The 24,000-nt window shown below is 37.1% G+C and overlaps 1 protein-coding gene across 4 annotated transcripts in view; it reads right to left on the bottom strand.

Annotated features, from left to right (window-relative positions):
• Positions 1-24,000, bottom strand: part of LOC122362283 (neuronal PAS domain-containing protein 3) — a 272,325-nt gene that overhangs the window by 190,731 nt on the left and 57,594 nt on the right. For 3 of the 4 annotated variants that reach the window (XM_043263690.1, XM_043263691.1, XM_043263692.1), the window contains exon 2: positions 20,794-20,892. The exons of the other annotated variant lie outside the window; for it this stretch is intronic. In XM_043263690.1, coding sequence (XP_043119625.1) covers positions 20,794-20,892 — 99 coding nt within the window. The remainder of the gene's footprint in view (positions 1-20,793; positions 20,893-24,000) is intronic. 4 annotated transcript variants of the gene reach the window in all.

The following is a 24,000-nucleotide window of genomic DNA, read 5'->3' as shown; positions in this document are numbered from 1 at the left end:
TGAATGAGAGAAACATTTTGAAGTAATTGGCTGTGCACAGGTACCGTCTCTCCACCAGGGGAGCTTGTTTGTACAAAGCAACATAAGCTAAATAATTGATGCACAATGCAGCGGCGCGCTGGATTGCCTTGATTTGGAACATGTTCAGAGTTGCAGCGTTATGCCGCTGATGACAATCATTGTTTAGGAAAACAAAAACCGTTTTGAGAGAGCGAGAGAAAGAGAGAGAGTGCTAGCTTCTTTCATCAGCGTCGTTCTAAGCCAAATCTGCAACGACCTGACTACTGATTCATGAAGGTCTCTGCTCTACAACAACAATAATCATGAAAAATGCACCCGGTGCTACTTGCTACTGAAGTTGGGCTTGTTTGATGGCTTTCTTCTTACAGATTAGGCCTCCCTCTGATGTTCCACATGCCTGTAAAATTGCACTCGCTTGCTTTTTTTTTTGCTCTGTATAGGCTCTGGTCATGATATGTTAATAGAAAGGCAGCGCATCAAAATCAAGTGGAGGTGAAACAGGTGAAAACATACTTCTTTAATTAAAAGAAAACTTTATCTTTAAAAAATTCTTTTGAACAGTTTAAAAATGAAATGGAAAGATTCCATGGATGCTGAAGGTTCTTCGTGGAACCATATATACCGACCTTTATTTTTGAAAGGGTATAAAAATCCACTCACAGACGATGTTTATTTTTTATTGTTACTTTATGAATTAAAATTTGTGCATATGCTAAACTTGAAATACTCTTGCATATCATATATAACATTATTATTATTATTATTATTATTATTATGCTTTTTGGTAATTGGACGACCAGTGTTGTTTGATAGTAAAAATATGAATATAGATTTTTTTTTTTTTGCTTAATAATTATAAACCAAGTTTGTTTATTATACAAATACAACAAAAAAATTAATTATATATTAAATTATGTTTGAAGTACTAAAATGGCAGGAATACAACAAAATTTCACCTATAACATTATTATTATTATGCTTTTTGGTGATTGGACGACCAGTGTTGTTTGATAGTAAAAATATGAATATTTTTAAATTATGCTTGAAGTACTAAAATGGCAACAAAATTTCACAAATAAAAGAAATAAAAGAGAAAGAAAATATTACTTTATTAAAACTGACACTAACCAGGGTTAATGTAAATGGTAAAGCTGGTATAAAGGTATAAAATGTATTTCCCAAAATAAAGTAAAAAATTCACTTTACAGAAACAGATGCTACTTAAGGTGATATATATGAATAATACAATAATACAATTTTTTTTAATTATTATTAGAATTTTTGAGTCAACCCATTCCAACCCTTTCAGACCGTACAGTACACCTGTAGCAAGTGACAGTATAGGTATTTGTGTAGAAGAACCCTTTGACGCTAGAACATTCTGCTGACAGAGTGAATTTTGCATGGGTAAATACCTTTCAATTTATTGTCTTTATGCATTGTTCTTTATTTATCCGGCTAACGTGCACACCTCCGCAGCGTGTTTGTTTACCTGTGTTTGCTGTTATTTATGGTGTTTGTTGCATGTGCAATTTGTATAATGTGCTAATAAAACACTCGGTGAGACAGTGCACAATCTGCTTTGCGAATGATAAAGGAGCCGGAATGGGGACGGCCGTTATCTGAGCTCTAATCAGAATTCATATTGTTAACACACTGCCAGCACTTCCAGTGCCTCTACAATATCAGCCATATTATTATCATAGAGCCACTATAAAGGATATTGCCGGCTATGGCAAGCTCTTATCCACGGGAATGTGGCGTTATTGCTTTTCACATCAGGTCCATATCAGGGTGACAGGACGTCACAGGACACTTCAAGGTAAAGGAGAGCAATAAGATCTACTGTAATGGCTGTTTCAGTGAGCGCAGAAATAGTTTAGGAGGGAAAATAAATGTTTCAGAATACAGACGTATAATATTTATCCATTTTTCCACGGCGCTGAAAAATGACACCAGCATTACGGATGGAAATACAGATGACAAAAGCCAAATTCTGATTGATTTACTGGGACAGGAAAAGCCAGAGGACATTTGTATTGCTCCGAGGTTGATCTTTCATAGCTCAGGAGACTTAATGGAGTTCTCAGTCATGTGTCATGTAAGTATGAATGCTATCTCGGATGTGTTTCTGAGGAGAAATAAAAAGAGAAGCAAATGGGACGCACGTTAGTAGATCTAAAATGAACGTGAACAGCAGCTCACGTTACTTTAATACACTAAAGCTAAAACTGAAGCATTTGCTGAAATACAGCTGCAATTAAATGCAATGAAGTAAATCTTGAAGCGAACTAAAAAATAAATGAAAATAAAATAACTATATAGAAATATTTAAAACATATTAATGACAAAAGAAATTTACAGAAATGAAAACTATAGACTATGGTATCTACATAAAGCAAATTCTAATAAAAAAATTATGAAATCTAAAAATAAAATTACATCTATAACATTATTTTAACTTTTAGTTACTACTACTATTATTATTAATATTATTATCAAGTGTATATATATATATATATATATATATATATATAAAATATATATATATATATGTGTGTGTGTGTATATATATATATATATATATATATATATATATATATATATATATATATATATATATATATATATATATATATATATATATATATACATATACACACACACACACACACACACACACACACACACGCACACACACACCACACACACATACTAAGGTCATTGCTAAAGTCTTAATTTGTTCTCTATTTAATCATTTCTTATTGCAAAATACTGAGGGTAAACTATATAAAGACACTAGCTAAATGTAATATTAGCATGACTGCAATAATTCAGAGCATGAAATGCGACGCGTAGCACTAATTCAGGTGCGGTGTGTATGCATGCACATGAAGCCTCTGTGCTGAAGTGGAGCTGGCTTGCATTTTCCACCATGATTTCCCATCTGTCACCTGATCTGAGGCCTCACAGACCCCAACACTTGGTTAGGCTCTTCAACGACTTTCTTTCTCTTTCTCATGATGCTCATTAGTCTCTGGAACTTCATTGGAAGGAAGTGACTTTATGAGCCCCTAACGACAAATTCTAATCTGATACGCAGCAGAGTAATTAAGCAATTGGATTTTTAAAGAGCAGCATGAGTGATTAAGAAAACAGAAGATCACAAGACGACGGACAGATGCTCTGCTGGCAGCTCGTTCTCATTTTAGGGGGGGGTATTATAAACTAAATATGGTTGTTTATTAACAAAACATTGTGTCTTTATCAACAGCAGTTCCCTTCTTCTGAATTAGCATCAGTTTTTTTCTTTACACTCTTTAGATGCCAAAAACTCTTATGTTTATCGGTATGTCAACCACCACATTTTCAAAACTATCTTTGACTGATATGGATTTTTGATGGCGGGATATTTCCGATATAAAGACATTTAACTGCTGACATTCTCAACACTGTCAAAATAAAAGTCCTGCTTAAAAGTATTCGCCAAAGCCGATTTTTAAAAGCATTTTATTGGCTTTGGTGAAATAACGGTTGAGCACTAATCAAAACACTTATTATGCAAGCCGTCACAATTTTAAAATCAGTGTTTGAATTATATAGATGTTTGATAGCTGATGCCTGTACCTTTGATGGCCGATATAAAGCCACATCAACCAAACAAAAAACCTAACAGCCGATGCCGATATTAAAAAAATGTCAAGTAACAGCCGATATATCGGCTTTGATCAAATAACAGTTGACCACTAAATCAAAAAACTCTGTTAGATGTCAATACCTCCTCTATGTTTATCATGCCACAATTTAAAAATGATCTTTAAGCGATATGGATATTTTTGATAGCTGATGTCTATATGTTAGATGGCCGTTCTCAACACTGTCAAAATTCTTACACATTAGCCAAACTGAAAAATTTTATCAGCCATTGCTTATGTTCAAAAATGACAAAAATCGTGTCACTATATCAGCTTTTTACAAAATAACGGCCAGACGCTAATCAAAAGCACTTAAAGACACCCTGCATTTTTGCTTAGACCCACAAGATTCCCGAAAACATTTGTCAGTATGTCAACCTTCACAATTTCAAGAGTGACCAAATGACAAATTAGGAGATTCGCTCTAGCATTTAAACGCAGATGTCACTCTCAAAATCTGGACGTGGCCAAAATGTTGTCTTAATTTCACATAAACAGGCATTTTCACCTGGACATCTTTACAGCTGGAGCCGGTTTGAGGAATCTGGGAGAGCAGCGGCGTTCTGGCAGGCCTGAGACGGCCCACACCGCTTGATGGAATATTTAAGACAAGGACAGACTTCCTCTCTCCATCTGCCCAGAAAAAAAAAAACACCCTTCTAATGTGTTAGACAGGTGGCCTGCTGAAACGCCAAATCCACTGGGTCTGAACACGATTAAGAACTCAAATTAGCCCCTGCTGAGAATATGATTTCTATATTTAGACCTGTCAGGAAAAGAAACGGCAACAAACAATCCAAATGCTGCGCCGCAGACAGAAATGAATTCCCTGGATCAATCGAGCAGACAGACGTCAGTCTTTAAGCTCAAGGCCAAGATTTATCTGAGAGCGCAGATGAGTGAAACACCAGCAACTACAGTAAAATAAAGGATCGATATTATGATCAAGTTTTATTACATTATTATTTGTAGTGACATTTCTGAACATGTTGAACAGCTTTCTTTCCATACCTGACATGAGTGCATTTTCTAGCTGTGATAAATGAAAAAAGTGACGATGTGGTCTTCCTTTACATAGCCCCACGTAACTTTTCCCTGATATCTCCCTGTAAAGTTTCCAACCCTGAACGAAATACTACTGTTTCATTGAAATAAGATAAAAGATGGGCATAATGGACAGAGAGATGTGAAAGGTAGAGACCACAATGTAAAGAAAATTGCCTGAAATTTTCAAAGATGGTGAGAAAGTGCTAGACAGAGAATGCGGCAGAGGACGAAGGGCCAATATAAACAGCCCGTATCTGAGACTATTCTACAATCACAGGGTTCAGTCAGGACACAAAGCAATTTGAAAAATGCTCTCACAGAGTCATCTTTCCTATAGATTCTGCTCCTGCCTTTTCACTTTCACCGCTGACGTTCAATCTGAGATCCGTAAATGACTGAACATATATACGTTTTAGTAATTTTGTTGTGTCAGTTTTATTATACACATTTATTTTGTTTGAATGTTTCACACAGTTTTTCTTGATTTTGATGCTATATATATATATATATATATATATATATATATATATATATATATATATATATATATATACATATTTTTTTGTATGTTTATATTTTATTTCAGTTCAGTCCCTGATTTCATTGTGCTCAATTATGCAGCCACCATGTTTTTATTAAAAGAGTTACGATTCACATCAAAATTTTTCAGTTTTTCAAAGTTTTTGTGCAAAATGATTCTTTTGCAGAACTTGCCACTATTAAACTTTTAATAATTGCCGCTATTTGCCAAGACCTTTCATCATAGTGATAATGCAATTCCTAAATATTTTTTTTCTCTCTGAAATATGTACCATCATGCCAAATGTCACATTATGAAACGTTAAATATGTTAATGCATGATATGTTAATAGATTCTTTTGGCTTGTTTTCATAATCTATCATCAGAACTGGATTATGATGTTTTCAAGAAAAAAAAAGCCACTGCAATTCAGGGTGTTCAGTGTACGTCTACGAGACCTTTCACCAATGTTTTAATTTGCCAGGAATAAACTGTGAACCAAATTACTTAGAGAAGTAATAGCACGATTCTTTCACATTTTTCCTTTCAGAAACACGCAATTATGCAAGTTACGTCGGGAAGGCCATTTCAGGTTTTTTCCGTTAATAGATGACCAAGTAAAAATCGTTAAAAGAGCGTCAAAACTTTGCTAAGAAAATGTCCAAGCGGTGTTCCTCGAAGCCGCCCACGTGGCTGAGTGCCATGTGACTGATATCGCCCGAACGCTGGCTGATTAATCTCCATTTTTTCTGAAGTCTACCTTTTCTTCAGTCCATATGATGTTCCATCCCAAATGAAAGCATGATTAATCCACGTATCTGCGCTGATAGGCCGCGCTAATGGATACGGCCATTAGGGAGTCTGTGAACAGCCTGACAAGGTAACTCATTTGCTGGGGAAAAATAAGTGGTTTGATTTCGACCCACCTCACAACGATGACACATTTGGACTTCTCCAAAGTTGCTTCTGCACTTTCATCATCATAATGAGACGATTTCTAACTTTTAATTAGAGCTCAGAGCACCTCTACTGTAGGCCTCCGAGAATGCTGGGTAATGTCCTCACTCAGAATCGAGTGTTAGATTGGTTTGTGTAGCCTCGGGACGGAATCGGGCGGATGATTAGTTAAAAAATACTTTAGCTTGTCGGATAAACTTTGTGGATGGTGCTTAACTCTTTTTAATTCAAGAATATTGCTCCTGAGACACTTAGAAAGACATAAACAGGAGACTTCTGCTTTTATTTAGAAGCAAGTGCAGTGGTGCTTATGCAATATTTAGTAGCTTTTCATTTAGAGAATAAAAAACGACTGACCCACTGCGTCCACCTCATTCCAAAGCTGATTTGCCAAACCTCTGTCTCATTCTAGCCCCCACTTCTCCTGTTTACATAGTGATTTACTGACTGAGATTGACAGATAATTACATCACCCCAAACAGTCACGCGAACGCAAAAGCAAAAGCAAACAGCCAGTGCATGAAAAATAATATTTTGACATAGCTGACTGCATTCAACATCTCATATACATCAATTCATGCTGTCAGGGTGGGGATAATTTACTTTTTCTACTCTACGGCAGAAATTGCAGCAACAATATTTTGCATATTCTTAAAGCTTCTCCTGTATATTACTTTCTACTGTTTGGTAAAAGAACGTTAACGCGGTTTCTGGCACTTTGGCATCCAAAACCCACCCACAGAGACCTCGGGAGAAAAAATAAAATGCGTGTTTAAAATCTAATATTCTTAAAAATCAGTAGAGCCAAGTAAACTACAAGTGAATGAGACAATAATAATAAACAAAAATAATAAATATTGCAATGTTTTATTAGTGGACTGCAACTGCATTGCAATGCGTTCTGTTCAAATGTCAATATACTGTCAATAAGTCAGCCAACAAAACATTTAAATAAAAACTTAAAGGAACACTCCAATTTTTGGGAAATAGGCTCATTCTCCAACTCCCCCAGAGTTAAAAAGTGGAGTTTTAACGTTTTTGTAAAACATTCAGCCAATCTCCAGGTCTTAGCATAGATCATTGAATCCAATTAGATCAGTGGCATCACGTTCAAAAATGACCGAAGGGTTTTGATATTTTTCCTATTTAAAACGTGACTCTTCTATAGTTTACATGTGCACTAAGAATGGAAAATGAATGATATCACTGCGCCTGCTGCGGCCATGGTACGGCAACAAAGTTCCTTGATTATTACGCTGGAATGAGAGTATAGTTCCTAATCGTATCACCCTAGAAAGTCGCAACTTTTCATTTAGTACACGGTATGACTACAGAAAAGTCAAGTTTTAAAAAGGGAAAAACTATATGCCACAAACTACTGTAAATTTACTTGAATAAATCGCATGATATTTAGTCAGCTAAAACTAGACACTAAAATACGACAAAAATCACAAATTTGCTGTCATAATGAACACTGTTTGTTTTGTAATTGCATGTAATTGATCTTATAGTAATCTTTTTGTATGAATCGAAATATCTTTACTTGAACGTCTGGTAAAATGGCATCTTATCATTTCGCACATTGATATCCACCTCCATTCAATCAAAAACGTACAAAATAACAATAGATTGACAAGTTTTTCTTTTTGAATTATATCTTTTTCTGTTTATTGTAACTGGTAGGGTGGAATGTGTCATTTCTGCACCACTATAGTGACCAAACGGAACTGCAATAATATTGACAACAACAAAACAGATAAAACCGTCCAAAACTAAAAAAAAAAAAAAAAAAAAAATCAATGTAGTCGATGGCAATTTGCAAAACTCAAATCAATGTAGCTACGTTGGGCTGTTCAAATAAACACGTCCATGTTTTCGAAGCACCACAGACCTATAAACGGCGAATCTGCAAATGAACCTAAGATCAGAGTATTTTTACATTGAAAAAAAATGACACGCTTCCCCTTTCCAGACAGCGCAGCTTATTAAACTGACCTTACATTTATCCGTCGTTTCCGTTTGCGTCAAATTAAATGCGTCATCCACTCTACCTGAACTCTATACGTCCAGTGTTCTTCTAGTGCACGTCATATGCTAATCTAATAACAGCTCTAGAACCACTGTTTGCTCTTTCGTGCGCGGTAAAAAGAGCGCAACAGTTTGACGACAGGCAGAAAACACAGAGCCTCCACCTCAGGCCGCAGTCGAGGTGTTTGTTTGTGTATTTGCGTGTGTCTGCGCGCTCGCTGGCTTTAATAAACATCGCCGGCGTGGATGTTTCTAAGTCGGGGCTCTTTGGCACGGCCCGTAATAGCAGTGGAGCGGCGGCTCTCGCTCTCGCGGCTTGAGAGGCCATTACCCGAGCCAGCGTGCTTTTCCAAGCAGTACGCCACTAGCAGCCATGTTTATTCATGACACAAGCAGCGAGACCTGCAAGGTGACTACCTGTCAGGAGCTGCCAGCTTCACACAGCTCTCTCACCCTGATTCCATCTGATAGATGGGAGGAACCGGCTGCAGAGAGCGAGCGTGCGTTTGTGTGTGTGTAAAGAGAGTGTGATCTGGGGCTAATTCACAGACATTTGGAGAACACGCTGTAATAAGCAATACCTGTATGGATTTAATGTGTGACGTGGACCCATAGAAAAACCAGACAGAGAACAGATGGTCCTGCTGCTGTGAACGGCATCCGTGTCCATACTCATGGTACTAGACCTAAAATTAGCTTAATAAAAAGTCAAACATACAAATAATATATATCTACTGAAATGATTTAGTTGTTTTCTGCTGTTGAAATGAAAAGAAATGGGGGAAAAAAATCACATATACATATATACAGTATATATTATATATATATATATATATGTAAATGTATGTATATATATATATATATATATATATATATATATATATATATATATATATATATATATATATATATATACACACACACATGCACATATATACACACACACATGCACACACACACACTCATTATTTTTTACTTTTATATGTTTTGAAAACAAAAATGTCCTCTACCATTTTTCAAAATTAATAAGCAGGTAAAATAAGATAAAATATCAAATCACAGCATCATAATCAAGGCCTGCCCTATACTATTTGACAATGAATGTTTGGTTTTATATTAACATAGTGGGAAATGGGATTTGTAGCCTGATCGAGATGAAAAAGGAAAAAAGATCACGAATAGATCTATACAACAGGTGGTTTGAAAATTACTGAAAAATTATAAAAGAGAATTCATCTTAATAATAGCATGCATTTATAAATCATGCGCGGTAAGACCCTGCACAGGTTTCGTGAAAGTACCGTAAATAATACAGCAGACTCTGTGAAAGCAGTTCACTGTTAATTACATTAAAGAAGTCACTCGATAGCATATGAAAATAAATGCGTATATCTCATAAACGCAAAGCAACCCCTTGCAAAGGTGCAACGCACAAAAACCTAAAACTTAGCTTTTTGCGCCTGAAACACTTTTCATTTTTACATGCAGGTAAGCGTCCGTGCAGCAGCAGGAGTTACTTTATCTCGCAAAACAACAGGCAAAGCAGACAAACTGAGCGTTCCTCCAGGTAATAGACTCACAGCCAACGCCACGGTCAGAACCGCCCCGCTCTGACGACTCCATGCCTTTTTAATCTTATCTTGTTAATATTTTAGAAAAAGCTTACAGGCATATGAATCAATTAATTATCGCTGGTATGCGGCTCATGAATAGTGCACATGGTCTGTGCCAAATACACGTGTCAATCATAGCTCAGCAACAGCTGGGTAATTACCGCCGTCCACATCTAAAGACGGCTGCAACGCCACACTCAAAGAGTGTTGTTGCTCCAGGCTCCCAAATTACAGATTACATGGACCTGGATGAACTTAATTTGACTTTGATCTTAATTTTTCTAACGAATGAAAAATAAAACATTAAATTAAAAGTTCTCAGGGCCTCCTTCGTGTTGGATGGGAAGAAATTAATTTTGTGTGTTTCTCGAGACGGCTAAGCAGGAGGGGAAAATCATTCTGGTGGAACATATAGCCAATAAACAGGCGAGCGTGAGGTGTGTATATACTCTTTAAGCTAAAAGTTGATGGGAAATATGCTAAAATGCTAAGCGCGCCTTATGATGCTAAAGGTTGCATGTATAAACGATACATTTTCTCCTGCATAAGAAAAAATCTTTACACACTTTTGTTACGAAATTAACTCCCAAAAAAAGTTTTATGCACTTAATGTTTTGGAGCAAATTCATGATCGTATGGTTTGTCTTGTAGGCTAAGCTAAGGCAAAATGGCAAGCGTGTGATAAAAAGCTAAATGCTACCCATATCAAAAATATTTATTTTAGAACTATAACTGAAGGTTATCAAAAAAAGTTTGTATGTCGGGCACGGTGAGCCGAAACGGTAAACGTGCTGTTAAATGCAAAATGCTACCCCTATCAAAAATATTTATGATCAAACGTATGCTAAACTAAAGCATTAAACGCGCTATACAATATTGAATGCTACTACTAACAATATTATTACCTTCTTCATATGAAAAGAAAACCACATAAACAACAAAAGGTTTTACACACTGATATTTCGACCAAATTTGTGTCATGTAAACTATGCTAAATGCTATCAAATTTGTGTCATGTAAGCTGTGCTAAGTGCTAAATGCTATCAAATTTGTGTCACGTAAGCTATGCTAAATGCTAAACATGGCTACTTCAAGTGTCCCGAGTATGTTCACCCCGCTTAAAACATCTCAAGCCAGTTAGTTAGTTTAGCTAACCGACGAGCTAATCTGGCAAACTAACAAGTGGCTAAAACCCAAATAAAATCATCAAAAACTAATTGGGCCTGACCAACTGGGAGTCTAACTATCTCAGGCTGGTTTAAGTTCGTTTCAGCAAAGCGAAACTATGCAGTTCGCCTAAACCGCAGTACGGTGAATTCCCAGCCTTGACGAGTCCAAAGGCCACAAAATCAGTTCAGGTACAATCACATATCGAGCACACAAAAGCAGCTCCTGTCAGGATAAACATGCACTGCGTTGCTTTGTGTTCACAGCCCCTGCTAAGTTCACTAAGCAAGAATAAAAAAGCAAGAGATGAAATCCTTGTCGAGTATTTTGCCGTGTTTGTTTGTCCGCAGAAGTCTGGCTCAGGAGGGAGGTTTGAGCACAGCGGGTCCTGAGACTCTGCTCGTCCTGATAAGTGTTTCTGTCTCAGATGAGGCGCGTTTCTACCTAACCACACGCTCTCTGTTCCAACTCCCAAATATGCACGGTGGAACCAATTGATTTCTGCTTCACAGAAATCTGAAGGCAAACCAAAAAAAAAAAAAAAACAGAATTTGTGTTGCAGCAACACAGTGTATTCTGACCAAATTTGCGGAGCGTAACAAAAAGAGAGGGCAATTTCAAACACGCGCTTCTATTTTAATGAATGCATCGCTTTTTGCAATGCTGTGCTTTGATATGCAGAATTTAAGAAATAAAAAAGCAAAAATGGCTTATAAATCTAACATAGCAACAAGCAAAGAGTGTGTGTATTAAAATTCTGAAATCTCACACTGGGCCTCCCTTCTTCAAGACTTGAAAGATCCCGTCATCTTTAATGCCTGTGCCACTGGACCGTGATATAGAGACCGTGAGAGTCGCGTATGAAGGGCATGGGTGGGATCAAACCCCTTTTCCATTTTCCACGCAACATCTGCATTAGCGGCCGACCCGCACTTCAAAAACCTGTCACCTGGATCCCAAGGAGATAGCGGAGAGCCAGGTAGACAGAGTGCAGACAAGGTCAAGGTTCCTCAGCAAAGTCCTGCTGCTCAAATACACCGAGCGAAAAACAAGCAACGCTCCGTCCACCTCCTGCACCTCCCCTGTACTCCTCTACCACCTTCCTCTCCTCTCCGGGAAATCTATAACATTCATTATTTACACATGCGCAGAGACAAAGAAACAGGTAGATGAAAAAATGAAAAGAAAGCGGTTAAATAATTGAATGCTAGGCACCTTTAAAAAAGGAGAATCGGGGTGAAAAAAAGAAAAGTAGGTCAGAAAAAGAGAAAAAAATAACATCAAACAGAAAAACTCGCAACAAAGTAATATATACTGCAAGTATGCTCATGCAATGTTCAAAACGTATCGCTCCGAACAAGTGCGCATCATTTCAACACCACCTGCCCTCAACGCTTTCACTTAAAAAAAGGTTAATAAAAGAAAAACAACATAAATACACTTATCGCCACATCTCGAGAATCTGAATCCAATCCACGTGGTTTACTGATATCGGAATATTCCTGCTACGCACAACATTTTCATGCCTTCATCATTCTATACATGTCCTGACATATTAAAGTTTATTTAACACAATTCCATGAATAAGTGGATATGGGTGATTAAAATTAAATTAAATATGTTGCCAATATTGTCATGATCCTTGGTGCTATAAAAAAAAAAGCTAATTTAATAATAAATATTCTAGAGCAGAACACTGATTTGAATGATAATGAACAGCATTTAATTTTTCCAAACTGTTAATATTTTATTAATCCATTTATGAATTGACTAACTAAACATCTTTAGATTTTCCATGTTTCCATCTTCCATTTCATACTTGATAAATCTAAGCATGTATCTTTGTTTATATACGCATTTGCACAGAAATACTTTCTAAATTGTTACATTCCCCTACTTACACCAATGATTTCTCAGCACCTCTCTCAAACACCTATGAATAAAAGCCTCAAATAAAAACGTTCTCCCAAACTTCAGTGTGACCTGAACTCTATCGTGGCTGGCTAATGTAATAAATACAGCCATCACAAATCAATATAAACGTGCTTAACAACCTGTCTTAAAGTTGCTGACATTTCCAGCTAATGTGATCCATATTCAAGCCCATTAGCACGTTAGGCCAGCGCAAGAGTGCGCTGTTAGCACCACGCTGTTATTGTGCCGTGTCCATTTGGCTAATGCTAATGCTGCCTCCTCAGACAGGGGTTAAGTGACTGAGTCCGGTACACAGCTGGGAGGCTTATAAAGCAGCCTGTGAAATGCTCACGCGGCCTTCGGCGTGGTTAACAACGCGGCGGCAGCGTTCGCACGCAGCAAAATCGAGCCTAAACGGCGCGATCCGTCCAAATGAAGAGGGAGCTTGAAATCTAGACTCGGAACGCAGGCACACCTGGGAGAAAAATGGCACTGTTTATGCACATTATTCCTCGAAATGTCAACGTGATATGAAATACGCATATAACTTTCATAATGTGATGCGGTTTATGAGTGAAACCGAACGCTTGGTGGGGAGTTACACTGTGGATTGAGTGAAATCGCTTTATTGGGCTCTGATATTATCAAGCACCGCTACTGAATATTAAACTTAATTTTCTAAGTGACCGTTCGTTCATTTAGCCTTTTTATTGTCGAACAGTCAAGTTTTTGGTGAACAATAAAAATGGCATATAATTAAAAGGGGCAAATAAATACTTAAATATACCTAAATATACACCTCATTTAAAACAATAAATAACAATAAAAAAGTATATTATTTTAAGTATTATTAAGTATATTAATTTTAATATAATATATTATATTAACAACCACATATATGAACAAGCACCATATTTTCTTCAATAGGCTCTTTTACTGAACTGATAAATAATGCCCAATAAAAGTTGTGATATTTTAAAAGGGGTTAATTCTAACTCTGTTGTTTTCAACTCTGCTTCTCTGGTCCTTAGAGTGCCTCAATCTTTAGTGCGTTTGCTCTATAAAACACCTCACGAATAGCTCTCGACAGCATCATCACACAAATACTTCAACTGACCGTGTTATATCCACTTCTAGGCGCAATAAGCGGGTACTTTTACTTCCCCTCGGTTACAACAGACAGGTCCTCAGACCTCGGCGGCAGGTACAGACGTCCCTCTGTCATGTATTTAAGCATGAAATGCAGCCGGAGCGGCGTTGGCGGGGGCCGACAGAAAGGCAGCAGCTGAAATGTTTGCATCTCACCTGAAGTATGGAAGTTTCCAGCTGCATAAATAAAATCCCCATGGCAACTAAATGTGGCTGGAGATAAGAGAGAGGAGGAGGATTTATGCCTTTTCTGAGCTGTCATGGCCTACAGATCTTCCTCAGGCAAAGCAGGCCACCTGCCACACATTATATTAACCAGCGCTCCACAGGACTCTCTCGCTCCCTCTCTCTAATGGATAGCTTCATTTATGCCCCGTACAACGGGAACTTTCTGCCGCTGGTCAGGATTGAAACCGAGCTCTAAAATGACAGAGAATTTACTTGAGTTTAACTTTAAAAGCTGCAACAGGGGGATCTACTGATTAAGACCGGTACAAATTATTAGTGGTATTAGCGGTGCTTATTCAGACTTAAACTTTTTATTTTAAGTTTAATCAATGAAACAAAATACTGGGTACATCCTAAAAGTGGAACCCAAGTCATGTCTTGAAATGGATATAAAATAAACCGAACGTGCCAAAACGACTCAAAATACCTGGCAACCACTGCCACACTTTCGTGACTGCAAGTTTTTGCGCCACTCAAATTTTCCCGTCATGCAAAAACTACTTAGTTTTACAATTTCTAAAGTCATTTCCTTGTTTGTGTGCTGAAAAAAAATGTGCTGAAACTTCTCAAAATATCTGGCAACCTCTAACACACAAATACAGACTTACAATTTTACTTTACAATCAATAAAATGGAATCAATATAAAAAAGACTGCTAAAAAACATTTAGAACACCTGGCAACCACTAACAGGCTCAAATTCTTTTCAGAAAATGCTAAATCTATTTATCTATACAATTTCTAAATGAATTTACATATTTGTTTTTATATGGTGATGACCCAAACATGACACAGCAAACTAATTTCCTGCATACAAACAAAGGCTGATGTGCACAGGACGCAAGTCTGACCTACTTCATCCATCAAATGTCACTTTGTAAACAGCTACAGCTTTATCAGACCGTGCTATTTTTTGTTGACTTGAGCAATCAAAACTTGAGTGTCATATACTGAATGCAACTTTCTTTTTTTGATAAACAGCCTCATTTAGCTCACTTATTAGCAAATTCTGTATCACAGCCAGCAAGCCATTAAAGCTGTGCATGGGGACTCTTAATGGAGGCTCATTCAGATGAACTAGCTTTAATTGTGTCCTAAAACACAGCTGAAAATGTATTTATACCTGACCAGTTTAGTTCTTATGTTGAATTGCTTCAGGTAGGTACTTTTATATTAGTAACTTCATCCTGACTTGGTCAAATGCAAAATAATGTTAGTATTTCAAAGTCAGCACAAAGCTAATATGTGGCATATGCCACATTACAAAAAAAAAAATGCACATTATGGGACAGAGAGAGAATGATTATTTGGGAATGCTAAAAATCATTACTTGAAGAAAAAGCTCTGAGCAATTAATTTAATGTCAGATGCATTAGAACAGCCATCTGTTTATGAATCTCTCATCACACAATTCACAAAAAGCAGTATACTAGCATACAGATGACCTCAAAACATACCGTAGGTGGAAAGACTTGTTGGAAGGAAAGATTTCTGCATTCGGTGAGGTTTATAGTCCAAAAATTATAATAATCCGCATTTATGGTTCCATGACAACATTTAACAGCTATAAACCCCTTCTATTGCACAAAAGGATCTTTACATTGGATCTTTACATTAATAGAATGTTATCAGACTAAGAAAAAAGTTTTAGAATGTTAATTGAAAGGTTATTTAAGGAACCAACAAGAGTTTTTGTGGAATGGCTGAAAACACATTTTTGAAACCTTTATTTTCAGTCATTATCATTTTTATCAAAATGCAATCATTTTTAAAATGTGAACCAAGACTGCAAGGATGGAGAAAATGATGATAGCCAATAGGTAAATTACATTTATTAATGCAGCCTTTCTAAAATCTTGTCAGCAGTTAAAACGTTAATTAAACATTTAATGGCTGCAGCAGTCAGCAAATAATACATCTGAAAAAGCAACATTAACATTGAGACATGCTGAGAGGCTCTTAAAAGTGATCTTGACCTTCGGCCTCAACGTTCCATTCAACATCTCTGAAAACCAGCAGATAAGGGCTCAAAAAAAGTTTCCTGGTATCATCTGCTGCTGCTGCTGCTGCAAAAAAGACTCTTATCAAGTACTGTATAATCATGGCCACTTTGCACAGTCTGATCAATTACAAATCAAACAGAAGCAACGTATAACTAGTTTTACTCTAAACTCCATCGTATTATGCAAGCAATCGGGTTGAGAGTCCGTTTCATGTCGACTTTAAGAGCACAAACATTTATTATTCCCCCAAAACTAGGGAATCCCTTCTGGCAATGAAAGAGTTGCTTCAGATGATTGGAGGACTTCTCAACCGAGACAATGTATCTAAATCTTCGCCATTCACACCCTTTAACTCTATCTGATGTTTTACCAGAGCTATTCCGATGCTCTGTTCCAACGGTTCAGTCGAATCCAATCCGAGTTAGGTCCAATCAGGTGTTGGGAGGAGAAACGGGGCTGGATGGAATATATAATGTGCGCGTGTATGTACATGTAATGGATGTGCACGACTCAATCGCTGTGCATGTCTTGCTGTTTATGGGGCCAAAGGTCCCAATAAGCCTTGATAGAGGAGAGCTGGTATCTCTGTGAGCGTTGGACTCTGTAACGAGGAGAGACAGGTGTGCGGCAGACCCTTGGCCCCGCTGCGGCCCCTCAAAGGCCCCATGCTGGGAAGAGAGGTGGCCGTCCCTCTCCACACAGCCATTTATCTCAATTTCAGTCTGCCCGGCGTTCCCGGATCAAACAGCACTTAAACTAAATAACCCTAGTGGAATTCACCAGCAGACTCATCAACCTGAGATACATAAGCACACCTCACAGTGACCAAACCAGACAGCCACTGCTTCAGTCGTACAGACCACATTTTATTATTACTATTATATATGCATATCGGAATGATTTCTGAAGGATCAGATGACACTGAAGACTGGCTGCTGAAAATTCTGCTTTCCATCACAGAAACAAATTATATTTTAAAATATGCTCCAGTAGAAAACGGACATTTTAAATCGTAATAATATTTTACTGTGTTTTGATCAAATAAATGCAGCCTTGGTAAGCGTCGTTTTTTTGTTTAGTTTTGTTTTTTACAGGCCCTAAACCTTTGAACAGTAGGGAATGTATCTATTTAGTATTCAGCTACTTGGCATCTTCAGATGAACAAAGGTTTTAAATATGCCACAGGAGTTAGAAAATCATAACTGAGGTCATTTACATTTAAAACAATAGTCTGAAGTGGCAGACTAGAAAGAGAAAGAAAGAAGTACAAATGCCTCTTGTTCTATTTCAAGTCTCCCAAGCCAAACAGTAGCTTTGAGTGAGGAACAAACCTGTATTTTAGCAAAATGTATTTGTTAAGATACAGGTTTGATGTTTGACGTCAAGCCCCATTGGTTCCTGAACCAAAAAACTGTGTGCCAGTTTGCAGGAAAATTACATCTGACAGCTGCAGCAGAGAAAACTAAATAACTAGATTTGTACATTTTTCACAAAAAGCTATCACATGACTTGCAACATAGCCAAACATACCATGGACTGCTCTTTTATGGCCTTGTAAAAAAATCTACTTTTGTGTACAATACGAAAAAAATTAACTATGTATGTTTTTGGAACTGCATCAAAATTGTAATTTTCCATCTCTTTAATTGCAAAGGTCAACAGGAAAGAGGAAAATAGTCAGGAAAACTACATTAGGACTGTTTCGGGTGCAAGAAACCTTGACTAATATTTTAAGTGGCCTTCTAAGGGAAAAAAATAAACTGCAACAAAAATACAATATGGTCCATTTAAATAATTTCCTGGCTTTTGAAGCATGCGCCTCTTTAATGGACAGCGAGGGCATCTAATGCCAGTATGTTGGCGTGGTGATGGTGTTGGCATTGTGCTTTTGTTCGCTGGAACGCTTTCAGAAAGGAATAAAAAGGTGAAAATCTATTTAGTGGCTTTACGCCATACCTAAAGTGTCAAAGCGTGAACAGAATGCCGTTGTGCGAGAAAAGAGACATAAAAATAAGAGGAAGCGCTGATGACAGAGGAGGCAGATCTGCTGTTATGCGCACTGGCAGGTAGTGTATCAGAAGCCAAGGGTGGTTGTACTAATAGTTCTAAATACACCCCATGATGAGCTATTAGAAGAGGCTTTTTGTGAATGTGATAAATAAATCCTCTTTAGTCAGTGTGACAGTAATCCCAGAGCCCCCGTGCCTCCGTTCCTTACCAATCCATCAAGCGGCGCCTGCATATAATCAGCGCCGCATATTTCTCAAATGCGTTTCCGAACGCTACAAAGACTTCCCCAAACACGCATCTCTGGAAACTTCCAGCATGCCTGGTCTCGGAGGAATACGTGAAACTTCCCACGATGCCTTGTTTCATCTTCAGAGCTCGAAAATCAGCGAGGGGCACAATGAAGGGCACTTCTGCAAAGGGGCATCGTTTATCAGAGCTATAAGCAATACGGCTCGTCTTACTAAGCCTATTACGTATTGGATTTCCGTTGCTCTGGCGTAATTTATTTGAGCTGCCGTGGCTCAGAAGCAATAATACTTGTTTTTGATCAATTAAGAACGCCTTTGTAAAGGCGAAATACTAACTTGGGGTCGCTCGCTGAATTAAAAAAAAAACGCCAAAGATGTAATTCTACCTCAGATGATCGAAAAAAGAAAACATACGTGCATAATGAAAAATGTAAACGTGTTCTTTGTTCGTTTCTAGAATGATACTGTACAATAATGCATTTTTTTTGTTCTTTTAAAAGACTTGAAAGAAATAGTCGAAGATGTAATTCTACCTCCAGTGATCAAAAAGAAGCCATTCATGCACAAGGAAAAATCTAAAAGTCTTCATTGTTCATTTCTAGAATGATAGTTGGGGAAAAAGACTATGTTGACACAGCGTCTGCCAAAACAGTTACTACAGCTACTGTAAAATAATACATTTATGTCACACTCAAGCCTTAAAAGACACAGTCGAAGATGTAATTCTACCTCAAATGATCAAAAACAAAACGTACATCAATGAGGACAATATCTTAAAGAATAATAAACATTTCTAGGCTGGTAGTTGGGGAAAGAAGTGAGAGAACATCTTACAAACACTAACTAAGGTAACCACAGTTTCTGCCAAAACAGTATTGTCAAAAAAAACAAATCATAAATAAATCTGGTATCTCCTTTAGGCCGTGTAAAACAATCCAGAATATTTAAAAATATAGGTTTGCAGGGATGACATAAAAATGAGCTTATTTGGTTCCACAAAAGAACCTTTCTTTAAAAAAAAAACAAAAAAAAACTTAATGTTAGAGTGAAAAACATTTTAGTATTCTGATTAATCTTTCTTTTTATTATAAATAACCTATTAAAGAATGGAAAGCTTCCATAGAAGTTAAAGCTTCTTAATGGAACCATAAATGCCAAAACAGAATCTTTATTTTTAAGAGTGTTTTTTTTGGTGAATTTCTTTTGTGGTGACAGTGCTGGCTGAAATCACGCAGCGTTCATGTTGTGTCTGAATTACAGTATGGAAATGTAAACACTCGGCTCTGAGCTGTTCATTTCTCAGAAATGATTGGTTTCTAATGTGCATAAAGACTGAAATGGATCCATATTCTGCTTTGTTGGCGAAGAGAGCAAATATTTAATTATTTCGTAAATTCATTATTCTCATGCAAATCATTAAAGAATGTACAATGAAGACACAGGTAACTCCAGTGACTATATTAAAACATCCTCAACTGGAAATTTTGGGGTCATTACATTTTTTTAAGAAATTTCTATTATTATTTACAAAGACAAAAAAATGGATCAAAAATGACAATGAAGGCAATTACAAAGCAAAACATGAATTAATTTGAAAATAAATGCTGTTGTTTACTTTAGTCTTAAATTCTTCACGCAAAAATATTAGTAATGCTACATAAGCATGTCAGCGTATTTTAGAATGATTTCTTAATTTTTATCAGCTTTACCATCACAGAAATAAAATACATTTTAAAATAAATTATAATAGAAAAACATTTTAAAATTGCAATAATACTGTATTTTTTATCAAATAAATACAGCCTTTCAAAAATGTTACTGATCCCCAAATATTTGAATGTTATTTTGTATTTACATTACATTAATGCTGCATTTCCAAGTTATGTGTGATGAACTTTTTTTGATTTGTGACGTGACATGAACGCAGCACGCATTTTACATTAGTAACTATACCTATATCAGTATTCTGGAAGAAACTACTGTGACCATGGGTAAAAAAAAAAAAGAACAAGGACAGTGTTAATAAAAAACTTTGGAGGAAAGCTATAAATCACAGAATCTGTGTCATCTATACTGTAAAATACCAATGTTATTTGTCTGTGACTGTGTGTGTGAGTCTGGTGTATGTGCAGATGATCTGTGACTTCTATTGGCTCCGGCTGGCCTGAGAGATGTGGTAGAAGGGATGGATTACCATGGTGATGAGGTATGTTGTTGCCCTCCAAGGTGGAGTGTCTTGGGCCTAGTGGCGGAGCAGGAGCTTGCATTAGCAGACCTCTCCCAGTATGGCTCGCTGTGGAGAAACGTGGAAAAGCTCTTAACGGCCGTAATGAGGGAAACATCAGCACCCAGAATGACCCAGAATTCACACAGATTATGAGTACAACTTCAATGAGGCAAACATTTCAGTCACAATTACATACACTTGAATTACTGAAATATAAGATAGAACAATAGAACGCTTTATAGATAGAGCGATAGAACGCTAGATAGAAAAGATAGAACAATAGATAGATCGATAGGACGATCGACAGAACCATAGATAAATATAACATTAAAATGACAGATCAGATTGACAAAATGTTGGTGAGTGATAGAATAAAAACTTTTAATGAAAATGACGAATTTCGAATGAAACTCAATGGTTTCGGATGATAATGAAAAATGACACTATATGCAAAGAAACGTGTTTATTTTTTTATGCTTTCTGCTGTTAGTGACCAGTATGAGAAATATTTACACCACAATGCATATATTAATCCTATTAATTCTGAGATTTGAAATACAAAAAAAGCAGGTTTATTAGTGAGAAAGCAATTCGAGTGTTGCATTACACTCAATCGTTTCCAGACTCCAGAATGTTTACTGACTGATGGTAAACATGTCTTTTTCAAAACAGTAGTTTAACATTAACAAATTTTCCAGGTTATTGATTCGGGGCAATGCGATTGGCTCGTCGCAGGCGTGATGCGCTACGGATAACGGGTGGCGTTCTAATTGCTCGGCATAAACGGCCTCGTTCACGCATTTATCTGCGGCACTCAAACGCTAAAGAGCTTTTATTTGTTAAGGGCTCTTCATGATCCCTGTTAAACACCGGAGGTTGCTGCAGGATGAATGGGGAGGAATTGAAAGGCGAGGTTTTAACGGTAAAGGATTGATATCAGACGGCTTGAACTCGGCCGCGCTCCTCTCTCTCTATATCTCCTCTAGATTGATGCCTTGCAATTTACAAACTTCTACGGGCCACAATTCATTTAGCACAATAAATTCCCTGCAGGTATGGAGAGTGTCGCCATTCTACCGCCAACTGAATGAAAACACCTACACACGCAACGCTCCGACACACACACACACACACACACTCACCTACACATAAAGCACAATGTCTCCACGGCCCAATGTAGGCCCATTTTGATTTTGTTTCATGGCCGTAAAGGCACTGTATATTGCAGACAGCGGCGGAAGATTTGGTCCATTTTTCAAAGCCGACTATATTACCCCTACACCACGCATTCTCTTTAAAAAAAGACCTTTTTCCTCGCATGTTGGGAAAACTAATCCCCATCTGGTGCATTGTACTCTATAAAATGCTCCGACGTGGCCTTTCCGTGATTTCCAGGGAATCGGCGATATGATTGAAAATGTGTCAGTTTTGTAAGCAGGCCTGCTCCGGGTGCACGTACAAAACAGCACCACTGACCCTGACGCCATCTCAATCGCGTCAGACTTCCTGTGCACGCTAAATCCTGGTCCTGTGTGACTCCTTGACACCCCTACAAGCTGGAGAGAGACGCTGGATACTTTCTCCTGCTTTTTTGCCACAATTATTGCCAAGCTATTTTGCTCAAACAAAAAAGGTACCATGTTATGAAAGCCCATTACCACCAAGAAATTATGATTTTTTTTTTAAATTTCCATTACAGAAACAAAAAAACAACTACAAGATGTGGAATTTGGACAAAACTCAGAATTCTGAGATATAAATAGTAAGAACAAACTCTGAACTATGAATTTATATCTCACAATTTTGACTTATTTTGTCATAATTCTGAACTTGTATCATGCCATTCAAGGTTTATAGCTTATAAATCTACAAATAAAATGATATCAGTTGGCTGTTTTATTCCGTGGAGGAAATGTGTTTTCATACCATGTGGCTAATCATATATTATTAGACCAATAATCAAAAGAAGAAACTGCAATAATAATAACTCTGCAATAATAATAAAAATAATTCCAATAAAAATTGGAACAAATCTGAAATAACTATAAAATGCTAGCTAACAGAGAAAAGTCAAATTTGACATTCAGTTTTTTAATTTTTAATTTAATTTGATTATAAACATTATTAAAAAGTCATATTCCAATATCTAATATGATAAAGTGATAAAGCAAACCAACCCAAAGGCTAATTCACACAGTCACAATAAACTACAACAAAGAAATTCTCGACATCAATAAAATATTATACCAGCACTGTTACTAAAAATTATTTAGTTAAATATAGAAATAAAGAAATATAGAGAAATAAAGTACAGTAAATACTAAAAATTATATAATAATTAAAAGGAAATAATAATTAAAACTAAATAATTTTACAGATCACAATAGAAAATAAAATCTGTAAATCTTTAAAAATTAAGATTAAACATTTTTTTCTAAATCTAATTCAAAATAGTATCGTAAATAATACCAAAATATCACCGCCACTAACCCCAGTGCGGTTTCCGATTTCCATCAGATGCTAAATCCCTGACGCTCTTACAGGCTGGAGAGAGTGGAGCAGGATATGTTCTCCTGCTGGTTTGGCCCAGGCGTTCATAAAGTCAACAGCACAAGCGATGTAATACAGGACTCAGAGTGCTGAAGATCTGCTCTGTGGGTTTGCGGTAGCATCTGAGGATTATTATCCAACAGGATGGTACCATGTCAGAACAGAGCGGCCCGTGCCAAAGGGCTGGCACACTGAGAGAGGGAGGTTGGAGATGAGATGAGAAGCGCTGTTGAGGGATAGGATATTCTTGAGTCTCTGGTATTCCGGCAGTGTTCACAATATTGTATCGCTAAAAAAAAAAACCCACACACTCTCACAGAAGGCCAGGACGGAGGTACTGCAGACCCGTGCTGCATCACAGAGACCTTCAATCCACACAAAACGAGGAGCGTGTCAATCAAACACAGGAACGCTCCACACACCTGTCATAACCCCGCAAAATAACACCTTATTTTCCCTCAGCTGCGTAAACGGAAGGATCCGGAGAGACTAAGAAGAGACAGAAGGCAGAATATGATGAGAAATCAAACCCCAATCCTGGGAGAAAAAATGAAATACAGAGAACTCTAGACACTGCCTATATGGAAAGAGCTGAAAATATACCAGTGGATGAACAAAAGGTAA

This window comes from Puntigrus tetrazona, chromosome 17, assembly GCF_018831695.1.
Source record: "Puntigrus tetrazona isolate hp1 chromosome 17, ASM1883169v1, whole genome shotgun sequence".
NCBI classification, from domain to species: Eukaryota; Metazoa; Chordata; class Actinopteri; order Cypriniformes; family Cyprinidae; genus Puntigrus; species Puntigrus tetrazona.
The sequence above is the reverse complement of the archived record's forward strand: the minus strand, read 5'-3'. Positions and strand labels throughout refer to the sequence as shown.